The sequence below is a fragment of the Equus caballus genome, chromosome 6 (assembly GCF_041296265.1).
Source record: "Equus caballus isolate H_3958 breed thoroughbred chromosome 6, TB-T2T, whole genome shotgun sequence".
NCBI lineage: Eukaryota > Metazoa > Chordata > Mammalia > Perissodactyla > Equidae > Equus > Equus caballus.
In genome coordinates this window covers 66,481,889-66,499,562 of record NC_091689.1, presented here as the reverse complement: position 1 = coordinate 66,499,562, position 17,674 = coordinate 66,481,889, and the positions used below count along the sequence as shown (strand labels likewise).

Genomic DNA, 17,674 nt, shown 5'->3' with positions numbered 1-17,674 from the left:
GGTTAATCTCCATAATATATGAGGAACTCACAAAACTGAACAATAAAAAAACAAAAAACCCGATCAAAAAATGGGCAGAGGAGATTAAGAGACATTTTTCCAAAGACGATATACAGATGGCCAATAAACACATGAAAAGATGTTCAACATCACTAATCATCAGGGGAACGCAAATCAAAACCACACTAAGATATCACCTAACAACCATTAAAATGGCCATAATCACTAAGACTAAAAATAACAAATGTTGGAGAGGGTATGGAGAAAAGGGAACCCTCATACACTGCTGGTGGGAATGCAAACTGGCGCAGCCACTATGGAAAACAGTATGGAGATTCCTCAAAAAACTAAAAATAGAACTACCACATGACCCAGCTATCCCACTACTGGGTATCTACACAAACAACTCAAAATCAACAATCCAAAGTAACATATGTACCCCTATGTTCATTGCAGCACTATTCACAATAGCCAAGACATGGAAGCAACCTAAGTGCCCAGTGACCGATGATTGGATAAAGAAGATGTGGTATACATATATACAATGGAACACTACTCAGCCAGAAAAAAGGACAAATTAATCCCATTTGCAATAACATGGAAGGACCTAGAGGGAATTATGCTAATCGAAATAAGCAGTCTGAGAAAGACAAACACCAGATGATTTCACTCATATGTTGAATATAAACAAATACATGGACAAAGGAAACAGTTCAGTGGTTACCAAGGGAAGAGGGGTGGGGGGCGTGGGCACAGGGAGTGAAGGGGAGCACTTATGTGGTGACGGTCAAGAAATAACGTACAACTGAAATCTCACATTGATGTAAACTATTATGAACTCAATAAAAAAAATTGAAAAAAAAAAAAGATTCCCATGTTTGACTAAACCTAGAACCTACAGAATTTGTGATGAATGGGTTGTAGAATAGATAACCTTCTGTTCCACAAGGAGGGAAGAGGAACAGAAAAGGATTAGAAAAATCAAGAATCTCAGGAACTCATGGTACTCCGCAAAAAGGAAGCAACAGGAATGCAGCATGTACAAAAGAGAACAGCATCAAGAGTTGGCGACACTGTTTGAGAAGATCAAATACCCAGTATTCAAAACAAAGCAGAAAGTGCCTGAAAACTCAACCTGGTTGAGCACAAAGTGCAAGCTGACTTAAAATCTACATTAGCAACAATAGTGTTCATCAGAGACACCAGTCCAGAGACAAGCCAAGTGTGAGCAGAACAGATCAGTCAAGCCTCTGGTTATACTGGTCCTATTGTCCTGTCAGTCTCATGTTCCTATGGGCCCCTGCCCTGTCTGGCCACTTGAAAATTCCCAAAGTAGAAGAACTGAATTGACTGTTTCCAGCTACAGCTAGGCTAGGAGTCCAAAGCAACAATTTCCGGAGTGAACAGGCAGACGGGGAGAGTGACGCAGGCAGTTCTGTCAGCTTCAAGTCTGGCCTCGGCCTCTAGTCTCCATACCAGAGACTTCAGATCACACTGAAATTTGTCCCAGTCTCATACTGCACTGTTCATCCACAGACCCTATATCTAAAGTCTACTCCCCCCCGGCCTCCCATCCCATGCCATCCTAAGTGAACAGAATGAGGACTTCTGCCCTTTAGAAGATTCAGACATGGGGCTCGCTGTGAACCAGTCCTAGGCCTGGCTTTCTGGACAAAACATGGAGCCCTCATCCTGGTGAAGAACAAGAATTCCAGACTCCAAAGGGAGGCTGATGCTCTAGACTTCCCAGATTCCAGAACTAGGATCTGAAATTATAAAACAGATGTCAACTAAGAACACTTACTGATCCCTTAAAGATACTACGAGGACAGTACATACGGTCATAAGATTCTTTCATGTTGTTTGAAGTTTGTCTATTTTCCAACTGCATAGTATTGTTTTATATAAATATACCCCCAAAATATCAAACTTTCTCATTTTGGTGGACATTTAGGTTATTTCTAGTTTGAGGCTATTATAAACAATGCAGCAATGAACATTATTTTACACATTAAAAAAATACAACATGACAGCTAAAGAGCATTTCAATCTACCATGCTACCACTAATTTGTCCATGGTCAGCTAAAGAAAACTGGATTTTCAATGCACTAAAAATTACCGTCACCTTCAAAATGACCAACATTTTCTTATGTGTGAACATATAAATATGAAATCTGACACTATTTAGAGTTAGAGAACAAGTTTGCTCTATGCTTACATTAGTAAAGTTAATAAATGAACTATGTGTCAACTTTAAGTCTCCTTTCCATTAAGTCACAGAAACAATATAAATTATCATCTAAATTAAAATAGCTTTGCTGAAAACACATACAAGAATATTCATTGCATTCCTTTCCCTGAATTTGTGTCGGGATCGCTCCCCAGAAACAAATCTGAATATGGAAACATAGTACAGCATGTGATTCTTTTGAGTTTCCAAATACCTCTAAATGGATACTTCTGTAAAATAAATCTCACTAACATGTTATAGGAGAACGTCAAGAATAAAAAAGGGGAAAAGTCCAGAAAAAAAAAAAAGAATATTCACTTTAGGGCTGTTTATAACAGCAAGAAACACGGAGAAAAATAACTGGCTACATGAATACTGGTCTATCCATGCAAAAGAGTACTGCACAAGGGCTAAAATGAATTTGAATGATCTACTAGTACTCCCATAGAAAGCCCTCCAAGTTCTTGTGGAAAAAAAGTAAGAGGAGTTAGTATGTATTTACAGTATGCTGTCATTTGTGTAAAAAGAAGAGGAGGAATCATTCACATTTTATATGCCTGGGAAATATCTGGCAGGTTACAAAACAAAATGTAAAACAAGTTATATTAGGGGAGCGGGAATAGGGGACTAGGGTAAAGAAAACATTTTCACTGTATACCTTTAATATTATTTCCCTTTGCTGTCAGGCCTTTCTACTACATATGTGTGTATATGTGCCTGTTTATCTGTCAAAAACAATAAAAAGTGTATTTTCTGAGGCCAAAGAAATATAACTCAGCAGCCTAGCTAAACCGAAATTTATGCTTTGGTATAAGAACACTAGGCAATGATTCCTACTGTTACTGAGTCAAATAGAGCCTAAGATTTTTTTTTCTTTGCTAATTCTGGATTATGAATGCTAAAGAGTCAGAGCACCATCTTCGTCTTATAGAAAAAAGATTCACTGTTAAACCTTCATTTTTCAGTAATAGGAGAAAATCCCTACAAAGCCCTTATTTTAAAATTTTTAGTGTATTCTATTATAGTCTAAAAATCAAACCACTGTCTTTTTAAAAAGCAAGTTCAGAATCAGGCCAAATACTCTAACATAAAATACTATAAGAAAAATCAATTTAAACATTAACTGATAATAATTAAAATATACAGAAAAGGACCAAGTTTCTCTTAAGTATTATAGTTCTTCCTATTAATATTTATCTTCTACGTTTATAGCTGTTTTTAGAGAAAATGTAATTTATTAGATCAGTACTGTGTCAGTTGGACCATGCAGTTAAAACCAGGCACCACGATTCACCTAGTGGAAGCAACTCTTACAGACACTATAACCAGAAAAAAATTTAAAAATAAACTCAGACCTCAAAATTTGGAAGAACACTTAGATGTTGTCTAGTCCTTCAATTTATAGATTAAATAACTGAGTTTCAGAGATGTTACACAGTTAGTTGAAGGCAAAGCCAGAACTCCCCCACTCCACGGTCAGACAAACTTGAGTTCAGACCACACTATAAACCTAATCTTCAAAGTCACGACAAATATCACCAATACATCCCCTATTATACGTTTTAATGAAGACAGAAACTGCCACAAATCACTGAAAAATCCACATAAAGATTAATACTTACTTGTACAGTAATAAGTCACAGCTTTATAGAAGTTATCATCTTAGTTATTTATAAAAACTGGCTCCAGAATAAAAGAAGGTGAGTTAATAACCTTGGAGGTAAGAAAAAAAAATACAGAAAGTAGCAAAAAGAAGCTATCTGGCAAGCTTCCATTGAAATAATCTGTGGAAAGATATTACAAAATTATCACACTACAATGGAAATCTAGTTTATGTCCTAGGAAAAATGTCCAATGTGGATACAAAGCAGAAGGCACAGAAAGTTTTTAAACATAATCCATTCTGCCTATTATAAGACAGGTATGTGAATATGAAATAAGTCATCTTCAAGTTTTACCTCAAATATAGATCAGACCACTAAATTCAGTTAATGTTTACTATTACTATGTGCAAACCACAGATTAATTTCAAGAAAAATATCGCAATTTTTTCTTAAAAATGTGTGGACTCAGGTTCTGAGCTCTTGTAGCTGTGTAACACAGATTCTACTGGAAAAACAGGGTTAGCAAAGAGAGTAATGGGATATTAATAAAATGACCGATTTGTTGTCCTAGGTTTTCCTGGCCAGGAGAATGGAGAATGGAAAAACTGAACCATGAAATCAAAAAGGCATCTGTCTTCCAGGTTTCTCTCTGCCAATGTCTTGAGAAAAATGTTTGAACTTTCCTGTTGGCTTTGTATGCAAATAGCTCCAGATGCAAAGTGAACCACATCTAAGTTCTTTGGTTCAACATCTGCTGGTCCAATTCCCATTATTCCTTCTAAAGGGTCGGCTTGTGACAGGCAGTTTAGTTTGCCCTCTACATAAGCTGTTTTGAAGGAGCTAATTTGGATTAAAGTATCTATCTGGACCACTTGTTTTTCCCTTTGATGGTCAATGCATTCTAATGTGGTCTGTGTAGTGCTACAAGGAACGTAGCAACATATTGGAAAGGACAGTATTCAAGGTTTTGCCTCCCACCTCGCCTTCTAAACAACTTATATTTATACACTTAAAAGTAAAAAGTGAACAGTCTTTTGTCTCTAAAACAGCACCACCCGCACTGTACACAACGGCAACATGACACTTTCCGACCTCATATTCTTTTCATGCAAACTCTATCAAAGCTTTGAAGTTAAAGTTACTGATAAAAGAGCTTGCAAATATTAACAATACACTTCATGAAACATGTCATTTGAGAAGACAATTTTCATATGGCATCACTGAAAATGGAATAAGGTCCACAGTACATGGCACATAGAGTCTGATACACAGTATACTTTCAAATATATGACAAATGAGTGAATTAGTGAATTAATGAACAAACAAACTAGAGAAGCAATTTAAATAAACCCCATGGATTCTGAAACTTTGGGTCTGCTGCAATCAAAAACATACTGAAGCCAAACTAAGACTAACAGTCTCATGTTCTTAGACCTTGTAAGGTCAAGTGAAGACAAAATGTTTCCTTCAAGAGAGAAGACAACTTGCATCGGAAGTGGAGAAAAGGGAAGAAATCAGAATATCTATCTACACACATTTACATTCTGATAGATATATTTGCATTTATATGTACATATATACATAGTGTGTATCAAAAGACAGGCATTCATTTTGAAAAGTTAGTTTCCTAAAAAGTAGAGCATTACCAGTCTTATAAAAACTTATAAGAGTTAATTGAGAATGATTTCAAAAAAAAAAAGATTTGTTAGCCAAAAAACAAAATCTTTTTCTAAAAATACACTTCCATTAGTAGCCAAATCAAAAACTTTCTGACATAATACGCTACACAAAATCTAGAATGATTTTCCTTTGGAAAAATGTTTAGAAAAACAAATAAGAAAAAAAAAAAAAGGAAATGGGCCAGCCGAGTGGTGCAGCGATTAAGTTTGCATGTTCTACTTTAGCGGCCTGGGGTTCACTGGTTCAGATCCCAGGTGCAGACCTACACACTGCTTGTCAAGCCATACTGTGGCAGGTGTCCCACATATAAAGTAGAGGAAGATGGGCATGGATGTTAGCTCAGGCCCAGTCCTCCTCAGCAAAAGAAGAGGACTGGAGACGGATGTTAGCTCAGGGCTAATCTTCCTCAAAAAAAAAAAAAAAAAAAGGAAGTAAAAGACCTAAATACTACTACTATTGTTTCTAGATCCCTAATATTTTGAACCAAAATTTAGTCTAACCTCTATTGTCCTCTACTGTCACTTGCTGACACAAAGTATGAGCAGGAAAGAAATTAGGGGAAAAAAATGGCAAAACAGCTGTTCTCTCTTTCTGAGAATCTGTGACTACTCTTATTAATCATTATTTCCAGGTCATTTGTAGGAACTGGGAATGACCAGGAAAGCTAACTGAGCCCCACAGGAAATAGTTTCTTAGCCATGTTTGAGTAATTATCTAAGATTTCCAAGATTACTATATTTTTTAAGAAAAGTTTAGGTTTGCCTTCCTCTAATTTGTGATTGAAAGACTATTTAATTACCCCCTAAAGAATTAAAAAATAGTAATCAAAAAGAGTTACTTGAAAGTAAATCTGCTCCACTAATCATCAAGAAACAATTACTGAGCATTGTTTATTAACAAGGCTCAATGCTATACAGTCCTGTCCCACTTAACAGGGACATGTTACAAGAAACGTGTTGTTAGCCGTTTCACCATTGTGCAAACATCACACAGTGTACTTACACAAACCTAAATGGTAGCCTACTACACACCTAGACTATTTGGTACCAATCTTATGGGACTACCATTGTACATATGGTCTGTGATTGACTGAAACAGTATGCAGCATATGCCTGTCCTAGGTGCTTAGGATTCACAAAGGTTTAAAACAGTCTCTGCCATCCAAAGCTTAGACTAAAATAGACATGTAGAAATAGAAATCATACTGGTAAAATATTTTTAAAAAATACAAATTAGTCTACCCATGGTCACAGCAGCATTGTTTATAATAGCCAAAGGAAGCAACCCAAGTGTCCATCGACAGATGGATAGATAGGTAAAATGTGGTCTCTACATACAGTGGAATATTATTCAGCTCAAAAAGGAAAGAAATTCCGACACATGCCACAACATGGATGAACCCTGAGGATATTATGCTAAGTGAAAGAAGTTAGTTACAAAAAGACAAATACCATACAATTCTATTTATATAAGATATCTAGAGTAGTCAAATTCATAGAGATAGAAAGTAAAACAGTAGGTGCCAGGGGCTGGGGGGAGGGGGAAATTGGTAGTTTAATGGCTACAGAGTTTCACTTCTACAGGATGAAAAAGTTCTAGAGATTGGTTGCACAACAATGTGAATATACTTAACAATAACGAACTGTACACTTGAAAATGGTTAATATGGTAAATTCTGTTATATGTATTCTGCCACAATTTAAAAAGATATAAATTGGCATAAGCTAAGCAAGTGGTACAGAAAAAAAAATGATACACTAGCCCAGAAGAAGGAGCAGTTATAAGATACAGAACAAATTCTTGAAAGCTCTATATCCTTTTCTTGAAAGAAAAGTAAGACTCAAGAAAGCAGACGAGAGATGAGGGAAGGTGTTAGAATCAAGAGCAGTGGCAAAGAGCTAGGAACAGACACCATCTAGGAATACAACATAGATCACAGTTTAACTGGCTCACGGGCTTCAAACAGAACAGCCATGGAAGACAAGCTAGAGGGTAAGGCTATGAAATAGAGAGGAAAACACCTGAATAAAGGCAATTTTTCTCACTTGAGTAGCTTTCACTAAAACAAAGTAATAATTACCACACCTACTGAGTGTAAAAGCAGGAGGAAGAGGAGACTGATAATTTCATATTCATTCACCTCTTATTTACATTCTCCAACTCCTATGATAACGGAACTGCAGAGACACATTTTATAGGTTAGATGTGCTACATTAAAGAGATATGGGCCTAGAGATAATAGTTTATGAAAAGAACTAACACGTGCATTTCATTTATTCTGACTGGCAATTTATTAATTTCATCAGCAGCAATACATATAAATTAACATTTTAAAAGATCCTACTATCTAAATGATACTAATATTACAGCAAGATGCAAGTCCTGAGGTACCCTGACTCATTAACAGTTTTGAGGCTATACACAGACACTTAGAGAGAGAGTCCAGCTGCTATCATGAAATCCTCCTCTCAGGAATGCCAGCCCTGAAGCAGGAGAATCACTAGCGCCCTGAGCCCACCACACTCTTGATTTAACACACGCTTTATCCTAACCCCAAGAATGAAAACTTCTATTCTCCCGCAAGCACTTCAAAAACTTAAACCAAACGTTTCAGGGTAATCTTGGATTTTAAGCTGTGGTAAAACTTGGTTAATATTCAGCCCTTTAAAAAATATGTTTCATATAGATTACGGACAGCTAGGGTGTACATAGAGAAACAGACAAAAGGAGAATATTAGCTCTTCCTTAAACTGAAAAGAATCTGCTTTAGATCTCTTGAAGGCTCCTATCTGCTCTGGACTTTAGTGTAGAAGTGATTAAATTGTATGCTAATTGAGTTGTTCACATCACTCTTGTCTAAACAACCTGCAGATACCTGAGTTAGAGGCAGACTTCTCCAGCAGCCAGAGGAAGACAAACTCGCTTCAACAGAGGGGAAAGACTGCTTTGGCTGAGCAAACACCTACCATGCCTTTCACTTCAGCTCTTGGCCAGGTTTGTTTCCTTCCACTTCCACGAGTTACTGAGGAAATCCAGAAATAGTTTCTTCAGATTTCTTTAAGGGAGTGAGGGAGAGACTGTGTGTGTGTGTGTGTTTGTGTGTACACATTAGAGGGGTTGTTCTTTAATTCTAATTTCATCAGGCTCTGAGGACATGACCAACAAATATATAGACATAGGTAAACGTGACATATAATATTCACTCTTGAAGAACAGGAATTGGATAATTTGCCCACAATATACAATTCTCTACTACACTGCCACAATAATTATAGGAAAATAGTCTGTTCCTGCTTTCATACGAAGTAAAGAAGTGCAATTTGGCTTCAACTTCCAATCTACTGAAACCATTTCCTTAAAAGCCACTTATGACTGTCTGTGGGTTTTTTCTCAGTCTCACATTTCACTGACCTCTCTACAGCCTTGGACACCAGCGACCATACCTTCCTTAAAATCTCCTACTCCTGATGTCTGTGCTACAGCACTAGCCCATACACTCCTGCTCTCTCAAGTCTTCTGTCTCTTTCTTCCTCCTGTTCCCTAACTATGGATATCCAAATTTCTCTCCTTCATGGTATTCTCGCTATATACTGTTTCACCATGATCTCCTACAACTTTAACTGTCATATCCATGGGAAAATTCCCAAACCAAGACCTCCAGCCCAGAGCTTTCTCCTGAACTCTAGGTACCTTAAATATACATGTCTAAGACAGATTCATTAAGGCCTCATGCTGTCCCAAACCAATTCTTTTAAATTCTCTATTTTTGTTCACGGTAATACCATTCTTTCAGAACCAAGGACTGAAACCTCAAAAATCAATTTTGACTCCTCCTCCTCCACCCTCACATCCAGTCAGACAGTCCTGCTGATGCTTATTTCAAAAATAGAGTTACTGAAAAAGAACTGAGACAGAATCTGAAAGACTAGATTTTATTCCTAAACATAATTATCTGTACCAAATTCCAAAACTTTTATAAGCCACCATTTCAACATCTGTACAAGAAGAATAGTGTAGTTGCCCTACCTACCTTACCTTACAGTAAATAAATATGTGACAGCAGGCTGAAAATCATAAACTATTACATAAATATCATTATCCCAACTCTTTCTATCGGTTTCCACTTCCACCCCAGTCTAGTCACTCAGTTACTTATTCAGTCATTTTTTTTCTTTAATTATTCTTTATACAAATATTTGAGGGCCAAACACAGGGTAGCACTATGCTCAGCATTTAAAACACAACACAATAGGACAGACATAGTGCCTAACCCCACAAAACTTACAGTTTAACATGAAAGTCAGAAATTGGGTGCACGTAGACGTGGCAGGGTTCCCTGGGAAGGTTTCCCAGAAAAAGAAATATTAAAGCAAGAAACAACACATGAAACAAATAGGAGTTAGTAAGTTAAGGGGGAAAGAGTGGCAATGGGAAGCTAGGTGAGAAATTCCAGGCAAAGGAAACAACGTACATAAGGTCCTCAAAGAAGAATGAGCAACCCAACTGTTTCACCCTCTTCCCCTCATTTATACCTTTGTTCTATTTCCATCAAAACCTTTCCCTACTCTCTCATCTCTGCCTATTGAAATTATATGCATCCTCAAAGCCCAGATCCACAAGATATACCCAACTTCAAGGACAGTGCTTGACTCATACCAGACATGAAATAAACATTTGCTAAACGAATGGATGACAAAATCATCATTCTTCCCAAATCAAAAATGTGCTTCATATTACAAATATGTATGTGTCCGCCCTATCTTCCTTTGAAGTAAAGGGCATATCCCCATAGTGCCTAATACATAATAAGCACTGGAAAATATTTTTAGGATGAATAACTCTAACAATCTAAGACTATACAGAGCTGTTAAAGAAGGATATTTTCATCTACTCCTGACTTTACAACGATTTGGCAGAACAAAAAGTCTAGAAAACTCAAAATATTATTTAGACATGGATTAATATTGAACAGTAGGTCTTCCACAAAATATCTCTCAATAATGGAATTTATTTTTGTATTTAAATTCTTGAATCATTTAACACTTTTAAATGACTTTTCTGCAAAAAAAATTCCAAATTTAAATACTAGTGGCAGTGATAAATTATTTTTAGAATATAAGAAGAAGGAGTCTTTAATTAATGAACTGAACAACCTAAAGAAATTATTTGGCACCTCACTTTCCTAAAACTAAGACAAATTAGGAAATGTAAATTGTACTTCAATTCCATTTAACGTTCATGATATCATTTTGGAATCATGTCTCAAGCCACCACTGCAGATTTTGTTATGCAATTCATAATTTGTTATGAAAAAAACCTAGATTAAATCTGGGTCATTCCATTTTTCAGATCAGAGAAGTCCAAGTACAAAGGTGGAAAGAGGGCTTCAAAGAAAAGGCAAAAATGTTAAATAACACACAAAAAAAATTCCTAGTTACTATATAATAGTACCTGTAGGAAAAGCAGCCCAAGGAATAGCAGGAGATGTAGTTTGGGTTTCACCGTTTCCACCATCAAAAATCTCTGCAGCCTAGAAAACAAACGCAAAATTATTTTAGATGATCTGAAAAGTAGAAATGCTTTTTAAACAGTCAAGCTTCCCAGTTCTACAAGCATATTCTCTGTAAGAAACCACACATTTTCAAATTTCCTCTGCACACTCGATTGTTTTTCAGTCTTCATTGCTACCACCCCAACCACTACTCGCCATCTCCAATAGTCATGCCCCATTATCTTTAAGGAAAAATCTTCCTTTTTTACTCAAATATATCTCCTGCACATGAAATTTTTATTTTATTTATCCTTAATCACATTTTCACTTGTGAACTTTGTATATAAGTACTCTAACTCATCACAACACTCAACCATTATATACGAAAAACATATTTTTCTTTAAAAGACTAGAGACTAAAACTTTTTCATTAATTAGCACAAGACCTAATTAGAGATCAATCTAAAGAAAGAGGATTCATCTATATTCTTGATTTATCTACCAGCTGAACCTACTAGCACTCAACATTTACAGAATTCCTAAAGCTGACTTGTGAAATTAACAAGCCCTCCTATTAAACAGTTTTACAACTATGGGACAGTCAATTACTGAATGCTGAGTTTGTGGGTAAGAGTGCAGAGTTTTTTGTCTCTTAAGTGTCCGGGTCACAGCAAAATTATTTTTTTAAAAAGCCAGAATTTCAATTTGGATTCTGCACTGAGTTGTCAGCCAAGGAGAAGTCAACTGGGGCAATCTGCCACAGGAGCTTAGTGACATAGAATACAGTAGCTACTTTCTAAAAACTATGAAAATGAACACGGTTTATGTAACCAAGTATAAAGACCATCCATAGTTCTACAACAAGATGTGGAAAAAAAGAAACCTAACGAGCACAATTAAATTGGAATGGATGGTTAACCCCGTACCTATGTAATAATGAAAGGAAAAGATCCATTGAATACAGCATTGAAGTATAGTTGTTACTCTAAAGAGCACTACCTACTGTATTTTTTTCTGAAATAATGAATCAAACGGTTTAAATAAAGGAAACAATATTAAACTTTAACCTTTAAATAACTGACAACTTCTAAACAATAAACTAAGATGATATCTGAAACATTTTCCTCAAAACAGAAGGAATTTTAACAAAATTTTCAATGTTACACTTCAGTAACATAAACAAGATTCAATCACGCAATGAAATCCAAAATATTAAAGAAAATGCAGAAAACATACAAATGTGCTAAACAAAACCACTTTTAGATGAAATGCAGAAAAGAAGTATGTCCATATTCTAAATATCTCCATATTGACAGATATTAAAGATCAACAGAAGAGAAAATGATCCTAACCTAAAAAAACTCACACCACTCTTTCACGGTATTCAGAACACTGAATATATATTTAGTATCTTATTCCTCCTATTAAGTCGTTAATTACACTCCCTATTTTTAACAATCTCCTTTTTTACCAAATTCCAAATTAGGTGAAAGTCTTACTAAAAAAAAAAAAAAAAAATCACAGAGCTCACTTGATGGGAGTTCCAGGACTTGAGCTCAGGCATCCTGACTCCTAATCCAGAGATTTTCCTGCAAGACTATACTGGCTCCATAAAAATAACTGGGTTACAAAATATTTCAATAAAAGGAACACACACTGAAAAGGATTAAGGAAAAGACAGTGCTTCTTCAGCTAACAATTTCCACCTACAAAGCATCCAACTCAAACCTGAGAGAATAATCTAACAACACACACTAATTAGCTCTGCAAACCACCGAACGGCTATATCGTTAATATACTAAATCAACTCATTACAGGTGTAAACATGAAAATGTGCGACAGATCTGCAATACTCCTCCCTCCCCTCACAAGTATTTCCTAAGAGACATGTATCCCAGCAAAATAATCTGCTGACAATTTTTAAAACCTCTTAGTGCTTCTACTAGTAGCACTTAATTACCTCCATTTAAACCATTCCTATGGGCATGAGCAAATGTTCAATAATAATAAATCAGAGAGGATAGATTTCAATTTTCCTTGATTTCATGTTTTTATTCCAGAGTTACATTCAAAATGATTAAGAAAAGATCAAGAATGCCAATGATAAATACATTTTCAAAATAATATACTCCACTATAATCCCACAGTTAAAAAAATTACATAAGCAAAATAAGGTAAATAATAGCGCATACCTCAAAACCACCAAAATCATCATCATCCATTCTCCAAGTTCACCTGAAAAATATTAGAAGACATTGAAACAAGCCCACACACAGAGTCATTTATGTCAAAACACTTCTCTGACTTAAATGTATATACATTTTGATTTGTAAATTAAAACTATTTCATCTGGGTTTTAAAAAAATCTCCTTTTTTAAACCATATGAGTATACATTTTTTAACGGAAAAAGACTGAGTTTTGGGGCAAAATTAGCCATTCTGGCAAAATTAGCAACTTCTGTGACTTTTTCAGCAACCATGTATTTTGCCATTTTATGTTGAGACGCCAGGAGTGGAAAAATATTCTTTTACATTTTAATTTGCCTTGCCCAAATTGGCGCTAGGGCTCAATTCAATAATGCTTCCTGCTTTTTGCATCTATTCCTCAGTTGTCTGGCAACATCAGCACAAACTCCAGCTAAGAACAGGACTGCGGTGAATTTTTGGAAATGTGTCCCCACCACAAAGGTTCTTCCCTCGGTTTCATGGCCGAGGTTGATTTAGATTTTCAAAATTGATCAGCATTTTTGAGCTGTGGCCACAACTTCTGGAGCATTTTGATATGTGTATTTTTAGCTGAAATTGCTTTGCACTTTTGGAAAAATGTGGAGCAAGTTACTAGGCTGATCAAGATAAATCAAGTCATGTATTCATGGGAGAGCAGGGAGAAAAAACTACAAGCAAATACACAGAATTCCTCTCTTCTTTATTCTTAAAGTAAATAAGAGGGAGACGCAGTAATACATGCTTTATTTTGTCCTAAATGTATATGATAAAAATAGAAAGAGAAAACCATGGGTACTTGGGCTTTAAAAAAAAAAAAGAAAAAGGAGAACCTTTTATCCAATGAATCAAGAAAGAACTAAAAACACCTGGAAAGGTAAAACAAGTAATAGGTGCCACACGTTAAAATGAAAAATAAATTCACAATAAATTGTGAATCATAGCTGCAAGTGATACTCTGGTCAATAATAACTGGTTTCCTTTTCCAGCTTTCAAAAGTGAACATACCAAATATTAATTATAGCTTCCTTGACTCAGTAATATAAGATGGACTTGACTACGGGAAAACAATATTCTCCAACTTCTAAAAAAGCACGTAAACAAATTAAACCATATGTTACGCAGTAATTCTAAAGGCATTTTCCAAGGCATTTTGCTTTGAGTGATGAAGCAGTAGTCATCTATAGCCTTGCTTTGCCTTGTCACTAAATTAACACTAATGCCTTCAAAAATAAAACTCAAAAAGAGTCAAAGTAAAATAAACAGGAAAAGACAATCTTGAGGGTTGTTTTGCTTTAAAAGTCAAAGAAAATTTATTTTCACAGAAATTCAGTAGGTAGTGACACTAAAAGGAATATAGGTAGACAGAAATATACTATAAAAAGGAAGGACATTAAATTAGCCAGAATATAATACCAGTATTGTCACCATTACCCACAATTTAACAATCTGATGAAAATTTTTTAAAAGATGTATTTCTCCAAAAATCAAAGCTAAGCAAGTCATCCACATACAGCACTTAAAAAAATATAAACCAGACTTTCAGAAACTTTTGATGGTGGTTAGTTTGAACTGGAATTCACATTAATTTTGTGTTGCAAGCGAACAGAAATCTGTATGCGATTATATTTTTCATGAAGAAATTATGAAAGAAGAGTGATATGGATACTGAGAATTAACCAACTCCAACTATAAACACCAAGTTTGTCTTTTCCACATGTATCCCACGAATCTCAGGAGACAATAAAAAAAATATATTTTTAGCATCTACAAATACTGTACCCAAATAAAATGGTTTCAAAAGAATGGAATTTTTAGAGTAATACTTCTACGTGTTTTTGTATGTCACATCCAAATAAATTATTTGTAAGGTACCAAAAAATTTGAAAACAAAAACAAATACCCGTGCCTAACAATCATTTCAGCTTGTATGCTTGTGGTAATGAACCAAATACCATCAGTTTCCTAAGTACTGATTTAGCTCTACAAAAGAACATATTAGTGACCACTGATGTTTTCCATACCCCAGCGACTTTCACATATTACAACGCAGATGACAGTCTTCCTCTACTTTACTTCAAAGAAATATTAATACACTTCAAAACATAGTAGTTTCTCAAAGGACAGGACTAGAGAAATAAACATTATTATTTTAAAGCAATAACCTTTCTCCAAATAACTTAGTTTGAAATCCTACAATAGTTTGTTTCCTTCTGAACATTTTAAAGAGCAGGAAGAAGGAAAATTAACAGCACTGATTTGCAAAAATCAATTTTACAAAATACAAAAACTAAAAGTTAGTTTTCAAAAAGGAAATATTACAAGTGTGGGCTTCTTTATGGATTTAGATACTCCAATACATTTAAAATATTATTTTATCTAAAGTGCATTTATAGTTTTTAGAATATTTCTAGCACTTAACATTATATCTCATCAAACTACAAATATACCCGTCATCTAAGTTATAGAATCATGAACTCCACCAAAAAGTTAACAGATCACGTAGTTTATTCTTTTATGTCATGGCAGGGGGAGAGATGTATACTTTGTTATGATTAAGTATCTATACTGAAAGATTTCAAACATCTAGGTTTAACAATTCTCAGACTTATTTATATATGAATTTAATCTTTTGTTGCACTCTTGTATTAATTCTCTTTTACTGTCCTCAGAATTTAACCTACTGCTGATATTTTATGAGAAAAACATACACATAACACTTAATGTAACAAACTTTCATTGCACAACTCTGTGAAAGAGATCACTCAAGATCCTTAAGGAGTTATGGTGGGGGTGGGGGGGGGGCAGAGTGTAAGAAAAGCATGCAGGGGCCAGCCCAGTGGCATAGCGGTTAAGTTCACATGGGTTCAGATCCCTGGCACGGACCCTCGCACGGCTTATCAAGCCATGCTGTGGCAGGCGTCCCACATATAAAATGGAGGAAGATGGGCACAGATTTTGGCTCAGGGGCAATCTTCCTCAAGCAAAAAGAAGAGGATTGGCAGGGATGTTAGCTCAGGGCTAATCTTCAAAAAAAAAGGAAAAAGCATGCAAATTTAAGTAACACGGTACATAAAAGAGCATTAAGAAAAGAAAAAACATCCAAGGTGGGAGGAAAGATTTTCAGACAGTGATATATCCAGTTGAGCATCATGCAATGCTTCAGTAAGAGGTAACATGTGAGATCTATTTCAATTGATTTAACAGAAAATTTGAAATGGCACATTAAGAACATGCATTTTATTCAAGTCTTTTCCTAAAAGACAGCAAAGACTTGTTTTGATTGTTTGCTTCCCCATAACACAAAGTCAAAGATAACGTGAGATGAGAAAATCACAAAAAATTTGAAAGCAAATACAAGAAGATGAATCTTAAACTACGAGTGGGGAAAATGAGAATCAATCACTTTTATATCATAGAACCCACAAAAGGCTCAGGAATGGGCAGCAGTGAAGTTGGGGAAAGGTGAGACTCGAAATAAAGAGCCACAGATATATCCCAAGATGCCCTCCCAGAATCTACACAACTGTGCAACTTACAGTTCCTCATCACAGCAGAAGAATGCAGGTTTATTTCCAAGTAGGGTGAAGCCCAGGGTCTCTGGACTGGCAGACACTGAGACAGGGGGACTAAATCAAAGTTGTAGTAAACATTGAGACCCATTCCCCATCCTCTTTCACCACTCAACAACCAAACTGCCAGCAGCTGGGCTGCAACCTCCAGTCAGCAGATTAGATTCTTCTCTGGTGAATCTAACCAACTCGTGAGAAAGGATCTCACGGGGGGCTCCACAAAGAAAGAGTTCACTCAGGTGGCACTACTTTAACAAACCCTACCCACATGCACAGAACTTCCAATTGGCTCCTGATTTTAAGAAGAGGCAGGGGGCCAGCCTGGTGGCGCAGCGGTTAAGTGCACACACTCTGCTTCGGCAGCCCGGGGTTCACCGGTTTGGATCCTGGTTGCAGACATGGCACTGCTTGATAGGCCATGCTGTGGCAGGCGTCCCACATATAAAGTAGAGGAAGATGGACACAGATGTTAGCTCACGGCCAGTCTTCCACAGCAGAAAGAGGAGGATTGGCAGCAGTTAGCTCAGGGCTAATCTTCCTCAAAAAAAAAAAAAAAAAAGAAGAGGCAGAATAGTATAACGGTAAAAAGAAGAGACAATGGAGTCAGGCTACCTGGATTCAAATTCTAGCTCTGCCACTCACCAAAAGCATTATACTGGGCAAATTACTTAAACATTTTGTGCCTCAGTTTCCTCATCTATCAAATAGAGATGATAATAATAATGGTAACTAACTCCTATGGTTATTATGAGGATTAAACAAATTAAAACAGATGAAGCCCTTAAACAGGTGTCTGACACATTCGAAGTATTATATGTGTTTGCTTCTTTATTATTACTGCCTCACTGTAACATGAGCAGACTGTCAAGTACA

General features: G+C 36.0%; 1 protein-coding gene across 38 annotated transcripts in view; it reads right to left on the bottom strand.

Moving 5' to 3' along the window:
* The window catches only part of CCDC91 (coiled-coil domain containing 91), a 376,603-nt gene that overhangs the window by 251,362 nt on the left and 107,567 nt on the right, over positions 1–17,674 (bottom strand). For all 38 annotated transcript variants that reach the window (XR_002808691.2, XR_011440005.1, XM_070271143.1 and 35 more), the window contains 2 exons: positions 13,199–13,241; positions 10,967–11,045 (listed from right to left, as the gene is read on the bottom strand). Coding sequence is in view for 26 of the 38 variants with exons in the window: in XM_070271165.1 (XP_070127266.1) it covers positions 10,967–11,045; positions 13,199–13,241 (122 nt within the window). In the remaining 12 variants the exon portion in view is untranslated. The remainder of the gene's footprint in view (positions 1–10,966; positions 11,046–13,198; positions 13,242–17,674) is intronic.